The sequence below is a fragment of the Argopecten irradians genome, chromosome 7 (genome assembly GCF_041381155.1).
Source record: "Argopecten irradians isolate NY chromosome 7, Ai_NY, whole genome shotgun sequence".
Taxonomy (NCBI): domain Eukaryota; kingdom Metazoa; phylum Mollusca; class Bivalvia; order Pectinida; family Pectinidae; genus Argopecten; species Argopecten irradians.
The window spans coordinates 17,950,864-17,967,565 of NC_091140.1; the positions used below are offsets into that span (position 1 = coordinate 17,950,864).

Sequence of the window (16,702 nt, forward strand, 5' to 3'; positions counted from 1 at the left end):
ACCTACCAACCAATCAACCAACAAACCAACCAACCAACTACAACCAACCAACCAACAAACAAACCAAACAACCAATCAACCAACCAACCAACCAACAAACCAACCAACCAACAACCAACTACAACCAACAAACCAACCAACTAACCCAACGTTCCTATTCGTTTCGCCGCGTCGCGATTCCATTTTAACGCAGCAGTATTGATAATTTACAGAAATTTTCAGTTTTTTGTTGTCACATTTTGAAAAAAGTTTTTTTATAAAGGTATTCTAGTTATAAATGATTTCAGTTGAAACTTAATATGTCTCTTCCATGGCAAGCTCGTGTGACTTGATTGATATAAATGACAAACACGTAAATTAGATTGAAAGTGGCCGTTTTATTAAAACGACGGATACATATCACTATGTATAAACAATCTGTTTCATTTTACGTGTGAAATTATGGGAGATGGGGGTACAAAAAACGCCACAGAGATTACAAACCCTATGTAGTCTTGTAGTATAAAAAAACAAAATACATAGGGTAGAAATATCTTCCCCATTTGATATTTTACAGAAATGTTCAGTTTTTTGTTGTCACATTTTGAAAAAGTTTTTTTTTATAAAGGTATTCTAGTTATATTGAGACGTATTTTATATCTTAAGATTTACAATTTTCTCACAAAATAGTAGATGTATACTACAAGGTTTAAATATGATTAGGATTTTTATCATACAATTTTCCTTATAGTCTACAAGGTATTTTCATATGATATAATGTTAGTGACACTTAACTTAATTTGTTAAGTACACTTTTGGCGTTTTGTTTTGATACAAACTTGCATATTCAAAATAAATTTATAAATACAGATATAATCAAATATGTGAATAGATCAACATTAAGAACACAGCTGTAATGTAGTATTCCTAGTGTTATACAGTATATATTTTGTTCTCAAATAATTACCTATTACACCACACACAATCAACAGCTATTTATAGACATACATAAAAGAACACTCGTGTGTACATTTAAATGGAAAATCAAGTTTAATATACGGGACACAACGTGCTGAATACTGACTGTTTACGACGAGACACAACGTGCTGAATACTGATCATGACTGTTTACGGCAGACGCATGACCCCGACACAGGTACACACCACATTATTACTCGCATTCATTACTCAGCTGGACGTATCGTGTTCGTTGTAGCATAAAGGATTTTCAGGGCCTGATGGACAACTGAAAGCCAAGGAAAACATATCATGGCTTTCTACCTGGAAAATATTTCTTTACTTTTTTTTATGTCTGTATACAATGAATACATATGAGGCTTATACCATATAGGTACTTTCATCAGTTTGGTATATTCATTTGGTCCATATGTTATGATAAGATATTTTTATTGAACAAATCCAACAAGGATAATTTTGAATTGAAGGCAGATTTAACAGAAATATTTTCCCCGCGCGTAATATTTGGTGTGTATATAAAGATACTAGATGCTATATTGTAATTAATAAATAATAATGTATTCATGGCGAAAACAACAACATAGCATAATGCACATGTGGTTCAAGAAATTAAACAATCACTCGCGAATATATGAATCTATATCATACAATCATTACTAAACTGAACCAAGCGGTACTAAATTGTTACGGTAATAAATTTTCTGAACAAAATAATAGGGAGATAGATAAAGATAAGAGATGGATAGTTCCACATTGCGAAATCGTGTTCTACTTAACCATACATCCGAGTATTTATACGTCCTTTATATTGTAATGAGAATCAGGCGAAATTCTAGGCATTTAGAGAAGTACACAAATACGCCCTTTCATATGCTGCATTAATGGAAAGAATAAATCTATATGGACCATAGGACGTTAATTAATCAAACAAACAAACAAACAAACTGTATGGACCAAGATGTCACACAAATCCTTCACATTTGTCAATGTTTTATATATATAATATATATTATTCTTTTTTGTTGTTTTATAATTCTTTCATTTTTTGAAAAACAGTTTTCTAATATTTGTTAATTTTACGCTCTGGTTTACAGGTCGACGAATTTGCCTCGCGAGGATGGAATTATTCCTATTTCTGACGTCACTGCACCAGAGGTTTGAGGTCCTCCTCGAGAGCCCAGACAAACTTCCGTCATTCGACGCGACATGTATAGTTTACCAATCGATTTAAATTTTGAGTAAGTGCTTCGTTTGCTTATTATTGTAACTCCCTGAATAAATAAACACACTAAACACAAATATACGAACCTGCTTGGCCTAATTAATATTAATGATAACAACCAGTATCTTCTATTCCAGATTATTTTCAGGTAAATATTGGGTAGCTTTGATAGCTTTTGCAAATTTTGTTGTTACAGTGTCCAAAATAACATGTCTTTGGTATAAGTCTAGTATAATATGATAACGAAATTATAAAAATATTATATGAATCTATAACTAATAATAGCAAAAATCTTCCTATGATTTTTTACGTGGATAGTTATTTACTAAGACCAACATTACACCACTATAAACCAACCATTAAATTTTTAAATATACGAAATGTCATCAGTGGCCGGGGAACACAACACCTTCTAAAGGGTAATATACGGGACACAACTTCCTGAATTATGACATGTGAACGAATGACCCGTGACCCGTAACATGGAGTATACGCATGTGATATGCCGCGCCGGTGTTAACATACCACCTTCTGACGGCCTATATATATTACCTGGCATTATGTACCATCATAACTAGTACGTCAGTGGACTGTTCATATCGTATTTCGATAAAGTAACATATTTTATTTTCCTTGTTGTAAACGGTGTTTATTAAGAATAAGTTCTGAATTGACTGTCAAAATGGATATAGTGGGTTTTAGCTCTTTCCTCAGCTTTAACACTGTTACAGTGGCCATTGCTGTGGTACTGTTGATCCTGGTGGTCAGTCGGTCACTACAAAATCCGGCCAATGTCCCACCTGGTCCTACTGGATACCCGATCATTGGATGTCTACCTCTAATTAGAAACAGAAACATACTGGAAGTGTTTAGAGAACTCCGGAAGCAATATGGTGATGTGTTCAGTTTGAAGTTAGGACTAAATCGCATGGTGGTCGTCAATGGAAGTGAAGCCTTAAGGGAAGCTTTTGTCAAACGTGCGGATGAATTTTCTGACCGGCCTGCTAGCTTCATAATTAGAGATATCTTTAAAAACAGAGGTATGTTTTTACAGAGCTAGACGATTGTGTTTTGATGTCCAATCTTCGGTTAATATAAAGATGATATTTGGTAATTTTATTGAATGTAAATTGATTTAATGGTGGATACTTATCATGTAACATTATCAAGTACATCTATCTATTATATCTTTAAATTCTCCAATGTTATTTCCACAATTGTGATTCTGTTTGTACATAACAAAATTGTACAATATTAAGTTTTGTCACACTCACTCAAATGCAAATTAAATTGCTGATATGTATCTTAGAGTTATGGCACTAATAGGCAAATATGAGATGGAATATATAGTATCATCATAACAGTTAAATAGTGTTTAAAATAATGTTTTCATATAATACATCCTACGTATACCATAAACAATTTTAAAATATATGATTTTTAAATTAGCCACTTTTATCAATAAAATCCATAAATATTATATCATTACAGGCATTGGCACTTCCGGGGAACATTGGAAACATACCAGGACATTTTCTTTGTCAACTTTACGGAATTTCGGATTCGGTAGGAGAAGTTTGGAGTCTAGGATCCAGGAAGAAGTAACATCTTACTTAGATGCCATTGAAAAATTAAATGGAAAACCTCACGACTTGAAGGATCTGACAGTACAAGCTATTTCAAATAACATATGCAGCATAACGTTTGGAAACAGATTTGAATACACTGATGAGGAATTCAAGAGACTTATATCGCTTTTCGCTGAAAACTTTCGGCTTAATACGGTCGGAGGAAGTACTAGATCTTTCCCATGGTTGAGACACCTTCCTGGAAATTACTTCAACGTTCAAAAACAAGTAAAAATCTTTAAAGAAATTATAGGCTTTGTCGCCGAACGAGTAAGTGAACATCGGATTTCTCTAGACGAAAACAGTGAACGTGACTTCATCGATGCTTTTCTGATTCAACAAAAGAAGCGTGGCCAAGATGACCCGTTATTTGATGGTAAGCTTTAAGTATGTTGTGATATGTTGAACTATAGAATGGAATACAAAAATATTGATATATTGGTATTACGATGTGTAATTACGTATTTTATGGTTTGCACATTTCTATTTTTCGAATCTTTATATTCTAAATAATATCAGTTTGTAATATCGAGTTTGTTCAACGGTGGAATATCCAGTTCGTGAATATAAAAAAAAACAGACACACACCAATTTTGTTTGGGATGCCCAACGTTGCACATATTTGTTATGCTTGGTGTCTACATTGTATGAATGTAAATAATTTTAATTCAAATTGTACATGTTTTTGATACGTCTTTCATGAGACAAACCATACAAGCCTTTGGTTATTTCATCTAATTAAAGTGATTTCTTATTCCGAAGCGATCGTCTAGACAATACGCATCGCTATTGTCCCTATATTTAACTTCATTTTTGGCCGGGTAAAGTAAAGTGGACACGTATTCGTTATCTAACCTTGCCTTGCTATTATCCCTTTAGTTTATATGTTCCACATGTATACGTGTTTGTGGTTTGTGAACATTATTGACTGTCCACAACATGTTATCAGTGTCTTGATAAAGGGACACATTTTTGTACACATTTTCGAAATTACTTTTTGCCCCATAATCAATATATATTGTTGTATCATTGGTGATTTCAGCTCCATGCCTCTTATGTTATGAATTTCGATTAATTGATAATGTTTTTGTTTTGTTTCCAGACATGAACATTACAGTAACGGTAATGAACCTCTTTGTGGCTGGAACTGACACGACAGCTACCATGATCCGATGGGCCATACTTTACCTCATTCATAACAAACCTATCCAGGACAAACTTAGACAGGAGATAATGACAGTTGTCGGAACATCCAGACTTCCATCACTCGCCGACAAAACCGACATGCCTTACTATGAAGCTTTTATAACAGAAGTTCTCAGGGTGGGGAACATAGCTCCTCTTTCGGTGCCTCACGCGGCCAAGAAGGACATCCAATTCCGGGACATGGTCATCCCAAAAAGGTCAATCATCCTGCCTAACCTTGACTCTGTGATGTCAGACCCTGAATTGTTTGAAGATCCCGATGAATTCCGACCCGAGAGATTTCTAGGACAGGATGGCAAACTGAATGGCAAGGAAAAAAATGTCATAGCTTTCTCTCTGGGTAAATACTTCTATAGTTTTTTTCTGTCGTTTATAAAAATTCCCCGTGTGTAATATTTGTTGTGTATAAAAAGATACTAGATACTACGTTACAAATAATAAACACTATCCACTGATTCATCACCGTTTAGATTTCTTTGTCATCCCCTAGGGTATGACAAATTGCGCGCGTTAAGCTTTTGAACATGAAAAAATTACGTGACGTCATGACTTCAATGGCGTACATTGTTAATAACGTCATCAATATTGACATGCAGTCGACGGAACCATGTGAAGTCGATGTGAAAATGCTTTTTAGGCTATTATCTAATCTGTATCATTTGTATATGGGAGAAAAAGAATCATTCCTACCTTTGAGGGGTAATTCCTGAATGCCCAACCTTCGACAAGTCTCGAGTTTGACGTTCATGAATTACCCCTCGGGTTGTGATTAATTCAAGGCGAAATGATTATAACATAGCATAATGCACATGCAGTTCGTGAACGTAAGCAGTCACTCGCGAATATATGGAGGATATTTCCTTATTTCATTGAGTCAGGTGGATATTTTTCACGAGTGAGAAGACTTTTGTCTTTTTAAGCAGCTTTTCATTTTTTAAACGTCCTCGGCACTAATTGGGTCAAAAATGGTAACCATACGTACTTTATATTGTAATGAGAATCAGGCGAGATTCTAGGCATTATAAAAAGTAGACAAATACGCCCTACCATATGCTATATTAATGGAGAGAATAATTCTATAACGACCAAGATGTCAAACCCATCCTTCACATCTGTCATTTTTTGCCTTATGTACTTCTTTAATTTGTATTTCCAAAAATGCTTTTAAAATTTTGGTTGATTTCATGCTCTCTTTTACAGGTCGACGAGTTTGTCTTGGAGAATCCCTAGCGAGGATGGAACTGTTTCTGTTTATGACGTCACTGCTCCAGAGGTTCGAGTTTTTGCCCGAGAGTCCAAACAAACTGCCATCACTTGACTCGACTTTGGGATTAGCAAGAGCAGCAAAGGACTACAGCTGTCGTGCTGTGAAACTTCAATAAAAATTAATCCTTCCGGGTTTAAATTGCATAATTTGTTTTATCATGTGGGTTTCCTGAGAGCACCAATATTTTGGTTAACCCCTTTAAAAACTTCCTTATCATATTGAATTTAACATTTTAAAGGTGGCTATTTGATTGATCAAGTGAATGCATTATGTAAAATACATATGTAGAAATCATATGACGTCATAAAATGACGTATTGTTACTCTGTTTTTATGTTAAATACATTGTAATGTGATTCATTTCCTTTAATATTGACCTTATTCATGAATCGAAACATATTTCAATCATGTCATTTGTATAACATTTTAAAATGGAGTTATCAGAAACTTATATGTCCTAAGCTCAATTCTGTTACTTTTTCACATATGACGAAGAAGTGCCGGTGTAACGTTAAAAATGAACCTCCGTAGTAACGTTAAAAATGGACCTCCGTTGAAAATTGACCTTGGGTCATTTTTCAGTTTTGAAAACTAACCCCGAAAGCCGTTGAAAATTGAATATGTCGTAGAAAATTGACAGCTTCGAGGGTCAATTCTCAACGGCAGATTTGTTGAAAAATAATCGTTCGTTTTTAGAATCTGCTTGCGGAGGTTCAAACAATACTCACATTGGATTTCAATCCATGATTGATTGAGAGAGGTGTAAAATATTCGGTACAATGAAGCTCTAGGTAAATTAAATCCAAGCAGAATGTAATTTTCTAGCAGTCACCTATAAGAGTGTTTGTGTAGTAAGTACTCGCTCATTGAGCATTGGCGGGTTTTTTTAATCAAAAGGTTATGTATCGCGTAAGGGAAAGAGGTAGAGGAGGAAGCAGACGATGTATTTGCATTGTTCTTCGACAAGGATAGAAATAGCTTCGGTTCTTACTGATTTTAAGAACATTCGTGCAAAATAGATGTATACTAGTATTTTGTGTGTATTGCATTGTATGTGAAAATTTCCCTATTCGGCGGGAAACTGTTAAAGACCTCGGAGACATTCTAACAGTGTTAAATTGAAGTTAAAATTGTTAACAAAGTTTTTAATATTGTATCTTAGTGGCTTAATTAAACAATGTTTGGTGGAGGAATTATCAAATGGATGATATTACTTATGCATTTATTTGAATTTTTTCATTAATCTTTGTATTCATATTAATGCTAATAACCTTTTGTATGTGTTAGAGCTTAAATCAATACTTTTACGTAAACAGTTATTTTGTATATCAAATCATAATTTGTTTTACCCTCTCCCGTCTCGAAAATTGAAAAATGCCCACGTTTTGTTATTATTCCTTAAACAGAATATTTTACTTACTATGTAATCTTCTTTGTCATATACATGTATCTTAAATCAATGTTTTGTATGCAACTTTATATACATTATATACAATACAATATGTATTATGTATTGCTTATATTGTAAATGCCATCTTGTCTATTGTAATTTAAATGTTTTAATTTATTGGGAACGGGCTTTATATAAGTTGTACAACTTGTATCCATTCCCATTGCACATTTGGCAACAAAATATGTTTAAATCAAAATCAAATCAAAATCAATCAAATGTTTGTGTGATAGTAACAGTTCACATGGCTCATACTCCGACAGGTTAATACCAATTGGGGGTAATTTTACTGACCGGTTATTAATTCACACGGTGATAAGTCATGAATTTTGACTTGTCTGATATTTTATAGGCTGATATTTAAGAATTAAGTTTAATATATTTTTATGTTATTGGGATATACACAAAAATCTGAATGCACTCTAAATAAATCTCGAAGCGGTTTATGATGAGAGTACACTTGGTTTTTTGTGTTATATCTCCATAAATTAAAAAATATATATATATTCAAATTAATCCCTACATATAATTCAATTAACTAAAGGTAATCTATTCACCCAAATTCATTTTGGGACTCTTTCTTCTATGAAATGCTTACACTTGTACGTTGTTAGATCAGCCAATCGTAGGCTGCGTTACAAAGGCAATGCCACTATCCATTATGGCTTGATGAAGTAAATTGTTAAGCCAATAAAAATGCTGTTACAGGAAAAATTGAATTAGTGTGTTATGAACATTAATAACTGCATATGGTCATTACAATTTTCGCATTCGTTATCTGTGTTAAAGATATCTCGATAATTTGGTTTATTATCTTAAAAGTTATATTAACGTCCGTAGTCATTTAAGGACCTGGGAGGCTTCCGAGGTAGGGAAAGGTAAAAAAACAACAAAAAAAAAAAAAACAGAGTACCCAGAGCAAACCAAATTCCCTGCGATCAGTACTTGTCAAGTGCCTCACATGGGTTTCAAACTTGAAACATTGAAGTGGAGGACTAGTGGTAATGCATCTAGTTATGATAACAACTTAGTTTATTTAGCCTCAAAACCTTAGCGTATAGCTATTATTATAAAGTTAAATAAGACCAATTCTGGATATTTTTTAAATGCAACGGAGACACACCAAAGTCTATAAAAGTGGTAGTGTCTGCTCCTACGTAGCATTCAGCATACCGGAAGTGGAACGACTGGTTCGCCCGTTGTCAGTACATGTATAATGTGACCTGGTGGGGTGTGTTGCTTGGTGTCTGCGGCTGCATGCTTTCAATGATATAGCACTATAAAAAGGACAAAAGATCCACTAGACAAGAAGACACAACACGAATATACCGCAGTCTCCCACCACACTGCACACTACATACACGCTACGCATCGCATACATGGGTTGCTGTCCTTATATGACCCTGGCTGTTAATCTAAGCAAACAAACAAACAAAAGTTTAAATCAAAATCACAGCATTAATAAGCATGGACAGAATTTACTGGAAAATTCAATCCTAGTTAGTAATGAAAAAGTATTCCATGGTTTTCAGTATAATAATATTTAAGCAATCAGAAGGATACATTTAATACTGGCGTAATCTGAAGGTTTTTTTTTTTAAATTTTTTGTGTAATATGTCTTTTTCATATGTGTACAGTTATCTATACTATGGTTCGTTCACTTTGCTTAATTGATTGTATTCAAAACATTGTTTTCTCTCTCATTTATACATGTATATATATCTTATGAACCCTAAAAACTATCGAATATAGAACAGTCTGTACATGTGTGAGAGTAGTCATATGCAATACATTTTTTTTTTCAAAATAGATTATGCGTTCTATTGTACTATAATTAAAACATTGTTAACATCACAGAATTATTTTTCTTCTACAGTGTGTACACTGCCTTGGATTTGCGCGAGGTTTTTTCTTTCTTTTGTAATGGTCTAAACACACATGATTGTCGGTAGAATAAATATACACGAGAGGAAATCTACCTGTGTTTACACTACTTCAGACCTTTATTATAACACACGTGTGTAATACAAACACACTGCGAAAGTCTTTAGATTGGGTGTGAACATTAAATATTAATACTAACAGCCCACAATACGATTTTAATGCAATCGCACTAATTCTTTTCTTATACATTTCTTGAGTTAATGGCTAGGGTAAAAACATTTGAATGAAAACAAAATTTGAGGCCAGTATATAGAATGTCGTGATATGAGTCAGTCCTTGACCGATCGACAATGACCTTGGGATATGTTGTAATGGCTATGGCTATGATGTATTAACTTCTCTCTATATTAGAACCGGTTTACTGTTAATACCATAGTTTATTGTGTGGACAAAATCTTTGGATTTGTTAACGTCAAAATGGACATCATGGATTACCTCTCTCTCCTCAGCTTTAACACTGTGACAGTGGCCATTGTTGTGGTACTGTTGATCCTGTTGGTCAGCCGATCACTACAATGGCCGGCAAATCTCCCACCTGGTCCGACTGGGTACCCGATCATTGGATGTTTACCGATGCTGAAAAATAGAAACTTACTGGACGTTTTTAGGGAACTCCGAGGGAAATATGGCGACGTGTTCTGTTTGAAGATTGGACCAAAATATACAGTAGTCATCAATGGAAGCAAAGCATTGAAGGAAGCTTTTGTCAAACATGCAGATGACTTCTCCGACAGGCCTGGGGGCTATATAACAGAAGTAATCTTAAAAAACAAAGGTAGGTTGTTAAATAGTCAATGTGTTTAGCTACAAATACAGATATTTGATAATGCCATTCGTTAACAGTTCTCTCAAACGAACAAGGATACGTATTTGTTTTACTTCAATGTCTTCTTGTTCTTTTTGTTCTTCTTCATATTGTCCTTGTTGTTGTTGTTGTTTTTCTTCCTCTTCTTTATCGTTTCCCTCTTGTTCTTGTTGTTTTTGTTGTTGTTGTTGCTGTTGTTGTTGTTCTTCTTTTTCTTTTTCTTCTTCTTCTTTTCTTCTTCTTCTTCTTCTCATTTGCTGAGTTCGTGATAAAAGACTTGTTTGTTGTCGTATTGATGGCTATCATAATATCACAGATAATGATCTGAAATGGCTTCAGAATTTGTAATTAAGATTTTGGATGACTCTATAGAAAGGGGACTTGATGGATATCAAACATAGATATACAGAAGAGAACTGAATTCTATTAAACACTCAGATACAAAGCTGGAGTAATTTGGGAGATTTTCCTATTGTAACACATAAATAAGTATAATTTAATATAAAGAAGAAAAGTTTTTTTTATTATAACACAATATATCAGAAATAACATTAAATATCATTCTACTCCCATAATTTTTCTTCATTGTCAAATCAATGAAAGTAGATATTTTGATACAATTTACGGATTTTATCACAGTCATCTCCCTTCCACTGCAGTTTTTTTATCTCATCGAATATGATTTGTTCTATAGTTTAAACCTTTTGTCATGTTGTTTGTAAATTTTGGCAAAACTTGCAAAAAATTGTACATTTCAGTTTTGCATGTCCACGGGCTTCAGTACATATTTCTGTCACCACATAACCATGCCATTATGTTTACTAGTGTTTATAGCGTAGTAGGAGCGAAGGTTTGGCCGGATTCGACTTTACAAAGGCATATACATCGAGTCATTTTTGATCTTGTCAGGAAAATGGCGGCTGTAGATTATATGATGCAAATATAACATATAGGAAGGCATTTCAAACACCTCGAATAGCCTATTATATACTTTTAAAAACACTGAACATGAAACGAAGTCTAAATTTGAGAAAAAATGTTTAACTGCTGTATTTGGAGCAAAACATGCAGATTTGTGGAAATGCACTTAAACTCTTAAATTAAACATTTTTTCTTAAAAACCATTATTCCCACTATGGTCAGATGACATTATAACATTAAATATGTGCATTGGTATCAATTGGGACGTCCAATATATGGCATATTTGTATGTTATAATCTACAGCCGCCATTTTCCTGACAAGGTAAAAAAGGACTCGATGTGTATGTCTTTCTAAAGCCAAATCCGGTCAAATCAGCTATAAACACTAGTAAACGCAATGGCATGATTATTTGGTAACAGAAATATGTATTGAGCCTACTTTTTTGGCATATTTTGCCAAAATTTACAGACAACACAACAATCTACGAGTTAACAATATCTAAGTTAAAGACGGATGAATAGACACTATATCAACTAAGTTATGTTCAAGTACACCTAAGAAGTGATATAAGAGTTTACAAAAATTCACTAGTTTAAACAGGGTCTTAATTCTTAAATCATTGAAATATATGTAGTGTTTTTATACAAAATGTAAAATCAGTTTTAAAATGTATTTTTGTTAATTTGCGTACTATTTTCAACTTGTCTGCTCGCTTAATTGCTAAGTTTTTTCCTGTTGTTATCTTTTGCTTTGTTTGTTTGTCTTTATTGCTATCTTGTTGAACAATATGCGACGTTAAATAAATAAATATTCTTGCATCTTGTATAACCAATGAGAAACCGCATCTCACAAGTTTCGTTGAATAAATCGGGTTTTAAAATAAAGGTGAAATTTGACTGGCTAACAGAAAATCAACTGAACATTATAACGTATATCCTACTGTAAGATCCTCTTTTATGATGAAAATCCATTTTTCAACCATTCCCAATCCTTCACTTAGACTTTATATGGTCATTGTATCGTTCTCCAGAATCATTCTACTTGTGTTAATACAAAACATGAAATAACATAAAACATAGAACATACAGGTATTTAAAATACAATCACTTGAATAAGAAACTATACACAAAGTTAAAATAAAACAGGAGAGGGATGTAACAATAGTAACAATGAAAACGACTGGTTTTTTTTTCATTTCAAAATTCTGATTTGCAGCATAAATTTTCTAACCAGGTTTTGGTGGCTCTTCGGGTGAGCGCTGGAAGCGTACAAGGACATTTTCTCTGTCAACCCTACGGGATTTCGGATTCGGTAGAAGGAGTTTAGAATCTCGGCTTCAAGAAGAAGTAACAGCTTACGTAGATGCCATTGAAAAATTAAATGGAAAACCTCACGACTTGAAGGATCTGACAGTACAAGCTATTTCAAATAACATATGCAGTATAACGTTTGGAAATAGGTATGAATACTCTGATGAAAAGTTCAAGAGACTCATATCGCTCTTCGCCGATAACTTTCGGTTAGTCGCTACTGCAGGAGCCGTAATGAATTATCCATGGGTTAGATTTCTTCCTGGAGATGTCTTCAACATTAAACAAATTATAAATAACTTTGACAAAATCATGGCTTTTGTAACCGGACACATAGAGGAACATCGGAGCTCGCTGGACGAAAACAGCCCACGCGACTTCATTGACGCGTTTCTTGTAGAACAACAGAAACATGGCATGGAAGACCCGGTATTTGATGGTAAGCTACAAGTAACTTTGCCCTTTAAGGCATCAACATGCCTTAATAATAACGGTTATCCTATACATGGGTTTGTTTAGATTTCTGAAAGCTAAGTTGATGCATTAAGAGGCCTAAACATACATTACTTATATCTTTAAGTTGTAGACATGTTAACAGCCACAATAGCAAACCGTACCATGAAATGTCAATTGACATAATTAAATTGACTTCTTTTTAAAACCCTTTACGTATGTTAAGAAATATGTTTACAAATTCTCAAAAATTCGCTGTCCGGTAGGTTTTTTAACCTCCCCTTACACCGATTCGAATTCCTGTTTAAATGTAGTATTCCCAGGTTATTATGTTCAAACTGTAGAGTTGATGGTGCCATGAAGATATATAATTCAACTATCCCCTTTGGTTAAGTAATTATAACCATACATAATTTGGCTATAGTATTCGAGATGATCATTGCTGCAGATTTCCATTCTTCATACTTCAGATATTTTGATTATACATAATTAGAAGTAATACTGACGAGTTTCTTTGTTGATCTGTAATAACCAAGGAATCGATTGAATAGTTAGCTTCACTAGTGCGTTATGTAGCTAATCTTTCACGGACGCAATAACTTATTTATTGGTATTGATTTCTGATTATTTGTTTTTTCTTTCTTTCAGATATGAACTTAACTGTTGTCGTTATGGCTTTGTTTACTGCAGGAACTGACACGACAGCTACCATGATCCGCTGGGCCATACTTTACCTCATTCATAACAAACCTATCCAGGACAAACTCAGACAGGAGATATTGACAGTGGTCGGAACATCCAGACTTCCATCACTCGCCGACAAACCCGCCATGCCGTATTATGAGGCGTTTATAACAGAAGTTCTCCGGATGGGGAACATAGCTCCCCTTGCGGTGCCTCATGGGGCCAAGAAGGACATTCACTTCCGGGGCATGATGATTCCAAATGGGTCAATGATAATACCCCTTCTCGACTCCGTAATGACAGATTCGGAAATGTTTGAAAATCCTTATAAATTTGAACCGGAACGTTTTCTAGGGAAGGATGGGCAATTAAATGGAAAAGAAAAGAATGTCATAGCTTTCTCCCTTGGTAAGAAATAGTTATTCATTTTGTGTTCATATAAACCTAACTTTATAAGCAAACTCATTCTAACAGCTAGTTCTTTTCACGTTAATAACTCTCCAAAATGAAGTTGGACGATTGGAAGACATTATAGAAACAATAGAGCCAGGTTCGAAGGAATTTATAATGTCGTCTGCGGCATCATCAGTAATTAGCGTAAAAGTCCTAATATTGTTACGAGAATCCTTGAAAGAGCGCAAGGCATTTCGAAAAGCGTCATTGATGCTTGATACCTGAGACCAGTTGTTCAAAATCTGATTAGCCCGATAACAGTTTAATGACAATTTCCAAATTAAGATAAAACAATTTCTTGTGAAACTAACGTCACAGATTTATAGAAAATGCTGAAGTATTCCATTTTTTACCAAAAGGAAACATAATCACATAATTTGCAGCAAATGAGGATAGAACATTTCACTTGTCATGTGATTAAGCTAACTACCTTTTGAACAACTGGGCCCGAATGCATTGTTGAAAAAATATTGAGAGCATGATGACTAATGATCACTCGTCCTAGTCAATATAAATATTTTGAATTGTATTGGAAATGTTACATCAAACATATGAAATCATCTTTTGATTCTTTATGAAAAAAAAAAATTTATTGACTTTTTTTTTTGTAGGTCGAAGAGTTTGCCTCGGCGAGTCACTGGCGAGGATGGAACTCTTTCTATTTCTGACGTCATTACTACAGAGGTTCGAGTTTCTCCCCGAGAGTCCAGACAAACTTCCGTCATTTGACTCCACTTTGGGTTTAGTTCGGGCGTCCAAGGACTACAGCTGTCGGGCTGTTAAACTTAGTTAGAAACTAGACTAAGTACATAATTTTTAGTAGTGTAAATTCCGTTTTGCATATTACTAAGTTAGCTTACTTTAAGGTAGGTATCCATTGAGACGTCATTATTTTGTGAGCGCAATTCACGTCGTTATTTCCGAAAAGTATGACGTTACTCCCGCAATCACATGACGTAACAAGCAATACCCTGCCCACAAGGGGAGAACACTCTGTAATATACAAATACAGAATATGGTCTCTGACAGAGCGTGCTTCTTTGGAATAGTCGATGGAGCAGTTAGTTAATCAAGCTGAAGACCTGGGTTCGATTCCCGGTCAGGACATTCACTAAGAATGTTTATTTTTCCAGTTCGTCTACTTTTTATAATCAAGGGACGTGAAAAAGTAAGGATCTTTATGATCTGAATGCACAAAAAACGAAGTATGTGTTGTTCACAAACCTTTCCGCTTGCACTTCTGGCTTTAATTGTGTAATGTATTTTTGTATTGCTATTGACAGTATATTAGATTCAATTTTATATAACTAATGTTATTATACGCAACATAATACATATCACTCTGATATAGAGGAAAATCTACTGATCTGCTTTTTGCCTGAACATCATGTCGAAATATTTAATGCATCGTCAATTAATTAATGTTTTCCCTATACCTATCCCTATACACTGGCCTCCAGAGCTGGTGATTGTGAACTACATTGATTTTTTCTGTCATATATCGTAGATGTGTTCATTTAATGCGATGGTTTCTTACTACATGATATATCATATATTTGTTAGGGACTGGAACTAGTTTCTTCAGTATTCGTAAATTTAAGTTTGCTGAATCTTGATAAAGAAATATATATCGAGCAAAACATCGTGGACCACTGGTCGATATTTCTGGGATTACAATCACTGTCGTTCTATCCATTAATCTCCCATTACCTCAATTTGATGTAAAAAAAAAAGAGAAGTTTATGTTGAAACCTGTCTACACAAGCGTATGTACAGGAATATAATGTTTTATAGACTGTATGCGGTTAGATTTTATAGTGGAATGAACATCATATACATGTATCAATAAAATAAAAAAAAATACGTGTTTTTACTTTCTATTCTTTTTGAAATTGATAACTTTTTCATGAACGTTCGATATCGGATAACATATTTAACCATTCATAACAATTTAAAAGAAAGTGATTCCAGTTTATGCGGTTACTGACTGTTTGGCGCACCTAGAAACCTCTCCGTATTTTCCGTGATCGGAATAATAGCAAATTATATGGATATTATTCGGATTTAAGTTTTATTACTCCAATAAGACAGACGTCCACAACATATAGCGAGATTTAATTCACTCATATATGTCGCATATACGGTACAAACAATGTAGGCATTCCAAGCTTGCAATAAAAACACACTAGCCCTATGGATCGTATATATATATTTTCCAAGTTTTATGGTTTCGTAATATTGGTCTTATCAGATACCCATAATTTTGTTAGATGAATCGCTGTATAAGTGATTCTATCGTCGTACCGATATCACGTTGGAGTGATTTTCTAATCATAGTCCGATAAAATTTGGCTTGAAATGCAATAAATATGTTTCGACACCGACAACGAGATATTAATA

At 34.2% G+C, this 16,702-nt stretch overlaps 2 protein-coding genes and 1 pseudogene across 3 annotated transcripts; all 3 read left to right on the forward strand.

Moving 5' to 3' along the window:
• Positions 1 to 2,486, forward strand: part of LOC138327057 (cytochrome P450 2B5-like) — a 14,804-nt pseudogene extending 12,318 nt beyond the window's left edge.
• A 214-nt stretch (positions 2,487 to 2,700) lies between these two features.
• LOC138327747 (cytochrome P450 2B5-like) lies at positions 2,701 to 9,536 on the forward strand. The gene is made up of 4 exons (XM_069274086.1): positions 2,701 to 3,219; positions 3,671 to 4,183; positions 4,910 to 5,353; positions 6,214 to 9,536. Exons 1-4 carry the CDS (start codon positions 2,862 to 2,864, stop codon positions 6,393 to 6,395), a joined length of 1,497 nt encoding a protein of 498 aa, XP_069130187.1. The 5' UTR covers positions 2,701 to 2,861; the 3' UTR covers positions 6,396 to 9,536.
• Positions 9,537 to 9,887: 351 nt separating this feature from the next.
• Positions 9,888 to 15,993, forward strand: LOC138327745 (cytochrome P450 2B11-like). Of its 2 annotated transcripts, none has more exons than XM_069274085.1 (4): positions 9,888 to 10,449; positions 12,636 to 13,151; positions 13,856 to 14,257; positions 14,914 to 15,993. In XM_069274085.1, exons 1-4 carry the CDS (start codon positions 10,092 to 10,094, stop codon positions 15,093 to 15,095), a joined length of 1,458 nt encoding a protein of 485 aa, XP_069130186.1. In that variant the 5' UTR covers positions 9,888 to 10,091; the 3' UTR covers positions 15,096 to 15,993. The 2 variants fall into 2 exon arrangements, with proteins under 2 accessions (XP_069130186.1, XP_069130185.1); XM_069274084.1 differs by having other exon boundaries at positions 9,891 to 10,449; positions 13,814 to 14,257.
• Positions 15,994 to 16,702: the final 709 nt, after the last annotated feature.

Coding starts and splice junctions, on each gene's coding strand:
- LOC138327747 (XM_069274086.1), top strand. CDS start 2,862: ATGGATATAGTGGGTTTTAGCTCTTTCCTCAGCTTTAACACTGTTACA. Junction 3,220..3,670: donor AGATATCTTTAAAAACAGAG/GTATGTTTTTAC, acceptor ATATCATTACAG/GCATTGGCACTTCCGGGGAA. Junction 5,354..6,213: donor TGTCATAGCTTTCTCTCTGG/GTAAATACTTCT, acceptor TCTCTTTTACAG/GTCGACGAGTTTGTCTTGGA.
- LOC138327745 (XM_069274084.1), top strand. CDS start 10,092: ATGGACATCATGGATTACCTCTCTCTCCTCAGCTTTAACACTGTGACA. Junction 10,450..12,635: donor AGTAATCTTAAAAAACAAAG/GTAGGTTGTTAA, acceptor TTTTCTAACCAG/GTTTTGGTGGCTCTTCGGGT. Junction 13,152..13,813: donor GGAAGACCCGGTATTTGATG/GTAAGCTACAAG, acceptor TCTTTCTTTCAG/ATATGAACTTAACTGTTGTC.